A 9,980-nucleotide genomic window follows, 5' to 3' on the forward strand; every position below is an offset into this window, starting at 1 on the left:
AAATTAGGGGTGGGAATCGCAGGGTACCTCACGATACGATATGAATCACGATACATGGCTCACGATACGATACTATCACGATACATTGATTCTGCGATAATCGATATATTGCTAGACAATTCTAAAATGATATTTAATTCACGATATCTGTCTAACTATGAAAACAAAATGCCTGTGAAAAGGTTAAGTGCAAGTTTTCTCTCTTTATTCAAGTCCAAACTGTTAGAAAACAGCACAAAAGTTCTGTAAATCAAATTGAACATGCTAAGGAAATTAATCATTTTATTCTTGGACTTATTAAAAGCTTACACTTTTCTTTGTGTGTAAACCAACACATTTAACTGCTTATCAACTTTATATATAGCCTATATACTGTATAAACCTGGTACATTTCAAAATGTACCTGGAGTGCTTTCTCAACCTTTCCTCTCCACTCATCATAAAAACGGAGCCCCGAACATGACATGCAGGGAAAAAAAGCCGTTCACATCGCGTCTTTTGCACGCTCAGGTTCGTTATTTCAAATGTAGACACGCGGCAAGTACACACTGCACACTTCTGCGCAGCATTACGGCTCTGACGAGGTTTTGTTTCGTCGTCCATGCCATAGGTGCAGATTTATGTTTCTGCCGGTCGGTGCCCACTGCCCACTGCATAACGCGCACTTGCAATATCTGAGAGAGAGGGAGAGCATCCAGTTTTGTTGACATAAAACTGGACTCGCCGGCGGAGCTCTCGCTCACTCAAATGAGGGAAATCCATCTGCGATCCGAGCGGGTGGATTGATTACTCATGGACTGAATACGCACTCTGCAATAATAACGTGATCGGTGCCTATGGTCCACGCCGATAGCTGTTCCGGGGCAGTTTTTTAGTTCTCATTTCCATAAACACATATATATATATATATATATATATATAGCAGTAGAGCTAATACAGTGGCTGGAAATATGTTTATCCTTCGGTTCCTCGTGCTTCCCCATCTTCATAGAGAACGCGGTTCATGGTTGCTCAGAGCGTTTTGGAAAGAAGGTGGAAATGGCGCGGCCAGGATTTCCATGCATTTTTTAGATGCTGGGAGCAGGGAAATCTATATTAAACACTGATAATAAATCAGCATATTAGAATGATTTCTGAAGGGTCATGTGACACTGAAGACTGGAGTAACGATGCTGAAAATTCAGAGCTGCATCACAGAAATAAATTATATTTCAAAGTATATTAAAAAAGGAAACCAATATTAGAAATTGCAATAATATTTCACAATATTACTGATTTTCTGTATTTTTGATCAAATAAATACAGCCTTGATGAGCATCCATAGACTCCATTAAAAACATTAAAAATCTTACTGATCCCAAACTTTTGAATGGCAGTGTATAACTTGGTAGTAGAACATTAAGTGTTGGACATTTTTATCACATTCTCCACCATTCATTTGTGTTGTCTGTTACATGGGGACTACTGAACAGACATCTAGATGTTTATTTTAAAGCGCAAAGTATTCAAAATGTATAAATAAAGCTCCATAAAAAACTTTGCTTGCATTTTTACAACTCCATGTTGTAAGTGTGACCCATCAGGTCATCAAAAGTTGTGCACATGTTTGCGGTCTTCACACTTACTTGTGAGGGGTACGTTTAGGGTTGGGGGTAGAAAATATCAGTAGCTCACTATAAAACGACAGAAGTCAATGGAAACTTCTCAGCATGAGAGGAAATGGTGTGCGAGTTATTAAACAGACATGCATGGACTGAAGATGGAGTGAATCTCATTTAAGTTTATGATTAGAGTAAGATTGGACTTCGTTTTATGGCTAACCCGCAGCCTTTGTGCTAGCACACTCCAGACACAGGTTTATTCTTGCATGGACACCTTACATAATGCATTAATGATTTTCATAGTGATCGGCTGATTAGGATTTTTAATAGCCCACTCTGATATCTGCACTGGAGGATGGACGAAGGACAATATGATGGCAATATATGCTGCTATATTCTAATATTTAAATTATTAATAGGCCAATGACAACAGTCACAAAATGGTTAAATATCAGCCTGGTCAGTCACTTCACCTTGGATTCTTTTATGTAGGCCTATAGTATTTTAAATTAGTCTATTCATTAATATTTAGTTGCAGGGTTGTATTAGTTCATCTGTTAGTGTGTGCATGTATTAAATGCGTTTACTGTGCCCAGATCTATGTTACAGTCGATATGCTGTTTCTGCAAAAGAATATTTGTCCTGACTGTTTGTCCTTTCTCTGTCTGCCTCACTGACAGAACAGAGTCTCAAACCACAGTGCGGTAAACGTGTGTAACTGTGTGCAGTGTGTGTGACAGAGTGTATGTGAGTGCACTGCACACAGCAGAGTGTCTAAAAATAGCTCACACGCGTTCTGTTTGTCCCCTTACCCTCCAGCTCATGGTTTATGAGTCACACACACACATACATAGTCAGACTGGCACACAGTACTTCTGAATTGAGGTTTTGGGTGACTGATGTTTGGCTCAAGTCATCACATGCATCAGGCCTCTGCAAAAGCACACACATATTTATTTTTCTATCTTGTTGGGGACTTTCCTTTTTTTATATCGAGCTAATGATATTTTCTATTCCATTGGACATAAACTTAACCCCAGCCTTTTTGCATTTTCATTAGGACATTATTTATTATGTTTATTAAGTTGTTTTGCATGCTGGCTGGGCTTTTGGTCCAAACAATGTAGGCCAAACCTGCCGCACACACACATACAGTATACACATCCCATAACACTGTGGCTGCATGTAGATTAGGTTTCACTTCAGGATACCTCAGAGACATGAAAATTATTGTGTTGCATAATACACATCGACTTACATGAGCTCACACACACATGAAACAGGCAGCCAGACATGGAAACTTTGAGTGTGCTGGCCTAGTATTTATATAAATAGAAACCATGCATAGAGAATATGACTTGATCAATGAAAGAATAACTAAATTCTCACAAGATATTGGCTCACACACAGACACACACATGCACATTGGTCAGTCCAACAGTGTGCAGGGTTTGACATGCTTACTGTATGGTACTGTATGTATGTAATTCACCAGCTAACCACTACATAGCGGATAGGTCGATGACATGACATTTTTAATTATGTTGTCAATTTCTGATTTAAAATTCATTTTAAGTTTGGTTGAGTCACAGTGATGCATCTGATATCATAATGCAAAAAAAGCTACATTAAAGAAAAATACCATTAAAATATTGATCAAAAGTTTGCCGTTAGTAAGATTTTAGAATGTTTTTGAAAGAAATCTCTTACGCTCACAAAGGGTGCATTTATTTATTAAAAACAGTAAAACTAGTTATTTTGTGAAGTATTATTACAGATTAAAATGACTGATTTCTATTTTAATATATATCAAAGTGTATTTTATTCATCTGAATTTTCAGCAGCTATTTCAGGGTTACATGATCATTCTAATATATGCAGATTTTTGGAAAAAAAAACAAAAAACAGAATAAAACTTATTACTTAAACAAAAAGTCCAGTGGTCAAATGGACAAGCATAAAAAAGATAAAATGGGAAATTCTGTCATAGGAAGGACCTCATGCCTGCAGGCCCTCAAGACTGTGTGTCAAGGTCAAAAGCTCTTGAAATATCACTAGTCCTATTTTTGTAAAAAAAAAAATCATGTGGTGCGACTCCCCAAAATGAAATGTATGAGTCACTTATGATGTTTGTAAAGAATACTTTTTAACTTAATTTTTTTTTAACAATAATGTTTTGAATGAACAGTCACATGAGTTCAAGACTGTCTGGTCTTGAAAGGTTTATGATGAAGTCTTCTGATGAAGTGTTGAGACTGACTGGTTGTGATATTTGTTTTACAGAGATTCCGGCCTCTGATTGGTCAGTCATGCGTCGGAGGCTGGACAGTGGTGGAGTTCATCTCTGACAGACAGCTGGAGTTCTACACAGAACAGGAGGAGCTCCAGCCATTCGAGGTGTGTGCGCAAGTTGTTTTTATTCAGATTCATGTGTGTGTGGGTGGTTTGTTGTTGCATTTGTGTAACTATGTATGATTGACATTCATTAAATTACAGTGTGATGAAATTATAGTCCACTGCATATAAAAATGTTGTTAAAATGTAGAAAGTTTAGAAAGACGTTTTCTTCTTGGGTCAAGTCATTACTGGAATTCTGTGAGCTGTTGATCTTTTTAGACGTTAAAATTGTTTTATGACATGAATGAAACATTCATAAAGTATCAGTATAAAAACCTTAAATATAATGAATAAGAGCAAACTGATATTTGCATTGACTGCTATATTTTAAAACATTAAATAATTCATTTAGCCTTTTCTCATGTCTCTTTACTGTCTATGCTGGAAAAATAATAGAGTGAATTTTATTTACTGTCAACACCACCATATTTAATAAACCTCCATGCTCAGTCTCTCTCTGTTGCTCTAGGTGTTACATTTTTTGCTGAAGATATGATTTGTGTCATTGCTTTCTCAGACCTCCTCATAAAAGTGTGATGTATGATGGCATTTCCCAGTCATTACTGGTTTAATTAGTCTGTGTTTGTAGCGCCGGTTAGCGTTTGTGAAAGCGCCTTTAGGAGTGTATGTCCCAGACAGTCTGTTTAATTGCATATTACCATTTCATCCTATGGCAATGAAAAAAAATGTGATAAAACTTTTTTTAAGATTTATAAAGATTTAAAAAGATTTATATTCACTAAATGGATGTAAGTCAATTTAAATGTAGCTTTGCAGGGGAAACACTGTTGGAAAATAGCATTACGATGTAAACACAGGAATGTAGATTTCTATAATAATATTACTATATGAACTACAAACTCTTAACAGAGCAGACAGCACAGTACTGAAAGTAAGGCTTTGCATCTAATAGTTTTTAGAGGATGTTTATAGAATATTGTCAGTATTTTTGTAGGGTTTATGGAGTATGTTCTGTGTGTTCAGATTATGTTCTGTAGTGTACAGTAACATTTAAAAGTTTACAGTTGATAAGATTTTTAAATCTTATGCTCACCAAGACTGCATTTATTTGATTAAAAATAGTACATTTTAATATATTTTACCATGTAATTTATTGCTGTGATGCAAATCTGAATTTTCAGCAGTCATTACTCCAGTCTTGAGTGTTACATGATCCTTTCAGAAAAAAATTCAAATATGCTGATTTGGTGCTCAAGAAACATTTCTTGCTATTTCTTGCTACTACACCATTGAAAACATTTGTGCTGCTTAATATTTTTGTGGAGACCAAAAGAACAGCATTTATTGGAAATAATTTTTGTAACAATGTGAATGTCTTTACTGTCAGTTTTGATTAATTTAGTACATCCTTGCTGAATTAACTGAATTTCTTTCAAAAAAACTTTTTTTTACTGACCCCAAACTTTTGACAGGCGATGTACATGTACAATTAATGTATAGCATTAGTAATTTAGCAGAAATAATGAGGCCATCAATGTACAGCTGCCTGGGGTTGAGAAATGAGAATCACATGAGAAAAGTGACGTTTTTAACTAGGGCTGTGCGATTAATTGAAATCGTCATAAAATCGCGATTTGAGCATGCTTGATTTCTAAATCGCTTTACAGCACGATTTTCCGCGCCCCCGACCTCACGCAGTATGCTATCCGAACCAATCAGAATGCAGCGCGCCTAAATGGAGCACGAGAACAGAACAGACCGGGCGGGCATACAAACGTAACGCCAGGTTCACACACTCCGTCTGTGGTGCGTATTTTGTCCGCGCCCATGTTAACGGATCAGAGCGTTCACACTGCACACGATTGCGCTCCAGCAGTGCGCTCCAGGAGCGGTGCAACCCTCTACATTGCGAGTAAATCACTCGCATATGCGACTAAATCTTCACTCTGGCGACTAAATGATGTCTAATATTAGCCAATTTCAATGTACATTTATTTTTAACATTTATTGCTGAAGAATAATTATTAAATGAGGCATTTAAAATACTGTCACACTGGTTTAATTGAAAGAATCTGAGGGGTCACTGGAAAAGGGAAGCCCACCATTGAAAAAACATGATCAAGTATTTTTCCCACAAAATTATATATAGAAGCAAAGTTTGCAAAGTTTGGGGAAGAGCAAAGAAAGAGCAACATTTCATATTTTCCTGAAACCTTAATGGTTAGAACATTGAATAATAATTTCTTAGTTTGCACAGTCCAGGGTGTGCTGAAGGGGTTAAATATATTTTGTAGTGTGTAATGTATGTTAGTTTTAGAGCTTATTCTCACAGTGAATTCGGCAGTGTGTGAGTGTGTGTTTTTGTAAGGGGTGCGTAATTAGCCGTAGACACATGCTCCTCACTCTTTACATACTCCTCCAGGCTGTGTTTGTTTATCATAATCACATGGCACAATCATATAATTTAGTGCAGGAGAAGACACTGTGACACACAGGACTGTAGCCCTCTGCGTAAAACTGTTTACATTCACTGTGAGCTGTGGAGAAACACACACACACACACACTCCACTGCATCATTTCATCACTCCCGGTCTCTGATGCCTGTGGATAGATGATAAAAGAGAGACCCCCTCTCTTTCATCTGAGTGTGTGCGTGGAGAAGCAACTGAGGCTGTGAGAAAGAAACACAAGGCAGAGGGAGGGGAAGCATTAGAGAGAGAGAGTGTCTAGATAAAGCACTGGCACATGACACTGATGTGTTCTGAATGCTGCAGTTCTGTAAATTCTGTGAGGAACAGCCTCTAAACCACAACCCTTCTCTACACTGATCCCACGTTCTGTTCTGTTCTGTTCTACTCTACTCTACTCTACTCTACTCTACTCTTTTCTGTTCTGTTCTATTCTATTCTATTCTATTCTATTCTACTCTACTCTACTCTACTCTACTCTACTCTGTTCTGTCCTGTTCTATTCTACTATACTCTGTTCTGTTCTACTCTACTCTACTCTACTCTACTCTTTTCTGTTCTGTTCTATTCTATTCTATTCTACTCTACTCTACTCTACTCTGTTCTGTCCTGTTCTATTCTACTATACTCTGTTCTGTTCTACTCTACTCTACTCTACTCTGTTCTATTCTGTTCTGTTCTATTCTGTTCTATTCTACTGTACTTTACTCTGTTCTATTCAATTGCGTACCTTTGTACCATTTATGCTGTTTTCTGCTTTATTCTATTCTGTTCTGTTCTATTTAATTCTACTCTTACTCAGTTACGTTTTATTTTGTATGTTGTTATTGCCCTCTTTTGCACTCATTTATTCTGTTTTTTTCTACTCTGTTCTGTTCAGTTCTTCTCCATTCTATCTATTCTGCTTTACTCCAATCTGCTCTGTTATTTTTATTCTGTTCTGTTCTTTTTAATTCTACTGTACTCCACTGTTATATTCTACTCTATTTCTTGCCCACTTTTTGCTATTTTATTGTTGCACTCTATTATATTTTAATGTATTCCACTCTGCTAAACTCTATTTTATGCTGCTCTATATTATTATATTTTATTGTTCTTCGTTCTACCATGCTTATACTACACTATATTGTTTTCCATTCAATAGTACTTAACACTTTTCTGTTTTTCTATTGTTCTCCACTTTCCCTTTTTTATTATATTTTTTTACTATTCTATTCTAATACACTATATTTTATTCTGTACTCTTTTATTCTGTTCAACTATACTGTACTTCTATTCTGTTCCTTTTTACTGTACTCCACTCTTTTCAACTGTTCTGTTCAGTGCTGTTGTAATTCAATCTATTCTATTCTACTTTATTATATTATTCTATTATATTCTATTCTACTTCACATTATGTATTGTTTTACCCCACTTTGCTCTACCCTTTCATTGTTCTGTTCTATTCTATTCTATTCTATTCTATTCTATTCCACTGTACTTGACAGTACTCTGTTTTATTCTGGTCTGTTTGTGCTACATTCTGGTCTGTTAAATTCTGTGCTACACTCTACTCTGTCCCATTCTAATCTACTGGACTCAACGCCGTTATTTTCCACTTTTAATCTGTTCTTCTCTGTACTATTCAATGCTGCTGTATTCTACTCTGTTCTACTTTATTCTATTGTACTACACTCAACTATTCTATTCTGTTCCCTTTATGTTCAACTTTACTCTTTGCTTTACTTACTATACTGTGTTTCTCTCCACTGATCTATTACCCACAACTCTGAATGTTGAGCTCTGAGGCGTGAGTGAATTACAGAGCAGCCTGAGAGAGAGCGAGAGAGAGAGAGAGAGAAGGACAGAGACAAGTGCTGTTGTAATTCAATCTATTCTATTCTACTTTATTATATTATTCTATTATATTCTATTCTACTTCACATTATGTACTGTTTTACCCCACTTTGCTCTACCCTTTCATTGTTCTGTTCTATTCTATTCTATTCTATTCTATTCCACTGTACTTGACAGTACTCTGTTTTATTCTGGTCTGTTTGTGCTACATTCTGTTCTGTTAAATTCTGTGCTACACTCTACTCTGTCCCATTCTAATCTACTGGACTCAACGCCGTTATTTTCCACTTTTAATCTGTTCTTCTCTGTACTATTCAATGCTGCTGTATTCTACTCTGTTCTACTTTATTCTATTGTACTACACTCAACTATTCTATTCTGTTCCCTTTATGTTCAACTTTACTCTTTGCTTTACTTACTATACTGTGTTTCTCTCCACTGATCTATTACCCACAACTCTGAATGTTGAGCTCTGAGGCGTGAGTGAATTACAGAGCAGCCTGAGAGAGAGCGAGAGAGAGAGAGAGAAGGACAGAGACAGAAAGAAATAAAGGTGGAGAGAAAGTGTGAGAGAGATCTATCAGGGAAAATGGAGCATGGACAGAGGACTGTGTGTATTTATTGCTGTTTCCTTGACAACTCAAAGCTGTGTTTTTACTTAGCACATGTTAAGGGCCAGTGGAGGGTGTGTGTGTGTGTGTGAGAGAAAGTATGCGAGCGGATGAGTAATGAGAGAGAGTGTGTGTGTGTGTGTGTGTGTGTGTGTAGAGGGAAGGGTTAAGCACTGTTGACCTGTTAAGCTGAAATGGGAACAGTGCAGCTGTCTTTAGGAAGCTCCAAACAGTGTGTTTGCCTGCGTGAGTGAGTGTGTGTTCTTGTGTATGACAGAGATAGACTGAAGTAAGTGAGTGAAGGGGGAGAGGTTTACTGAAGGGAAAAACAGGCAGAGTGGTTTCCATTAGGCTCTGTGGAACACTTTCCCTTTTGAGGCTGTGGTGAGAAAGACACTCGGCTGTGAGTCAGCCAACCTCAATCCACACACACACAAACTTCACTCCGTGTGTGTAAAAGAATAGCTGCTTTCCATCTCTGTTTCACACACATTCACAGAGTTATTTTTCATTTAATTTACGCTTTCACTCTTATCCACTCTTTCGCTTATAATAATAAAGTATAATAATAAAATTGTATTAAACCTTCATAATAAATAATAATTAGCTCATAAAGTTGTAATGATGGTAGTAACAAAGGAAACAATCTAATAATAAAACAATTTATCTTTCTAAATAAATTATAAACTGCATGACCAATATGAAACATCCTTTTATAACGTTCAAAAGGATTATTAGGGGCCATAGCTGTATTGGTAGCTTTTTGTTTTATCAGCATCAGTATGTATGCTAGTATTTTCACCAGGTAGAAAATGGTTTTAAGTAGGGATGCACCAATACTACTTTTTCCAGTACTCACCCGATACCGATACTTTTATTTTTTGTACTTGCCGATACCGAGTACCGATACCGATATTTTTATTGCATTTGTAAATTTTTTCAATTTTGGGTACAGAAACAAAAAGAGTATGTATAATGTTAGTTGGTTAATTTCATTTATCAAATAGATACAGTCAAACCAAAATTTATTCAGACACCTTCAACATTTCTCACATTATCACAGTTTATTCGCTATAGTTTAGAAAATGGTAATAAAATATGACAA

At 36.5% G+C, this 9,980-nt stretch overlaps 1 protein-coding gene across 2 annotated transcripts in view; it reads left to right on the forward strand.

The window, feature by feature from the left end:
* Positions 1-9,980, forward strand: part of LOC107719306 (probable JmjC domain-containing histone demethylation protein 2C) — an 89,015-nt gene that overhangs the window by 32,409 nt on the left and 46,626 nt on the right. For both annotated transcript variants that reach the window (XM_016526709.1, XM_016526714.1), the window contains exon 3: positions 3,885-3,998. In XM_016526709.1, the coding sequence (XP_016382195.1) occupies positions 3,885-3,998 (114 nt within the window). The remainder of the gene's footprint in view (positions 1-3,884; positions 3,999-9,980) is intronic.

Source organism: Sinocyclocheilus rhinocerous, unplaced genomic scaffold (assembly GCF_001515625.1).
Source record: "Sinocyclocheilus rhinocerous isolate Xijiao unplaced genomic scaffold, SAMN03320098_v1.1 scaffold343, whole genome shotgun sequence".
NCBI classification, from domain to species: domain Eukaryota; kingdom Metazoa; phylum Chordata; class Actinopteri; order Cypriniformes; family Cyprinidae; genus Sinocyclocheilus; species Sinocyclocheilus rhinocerous.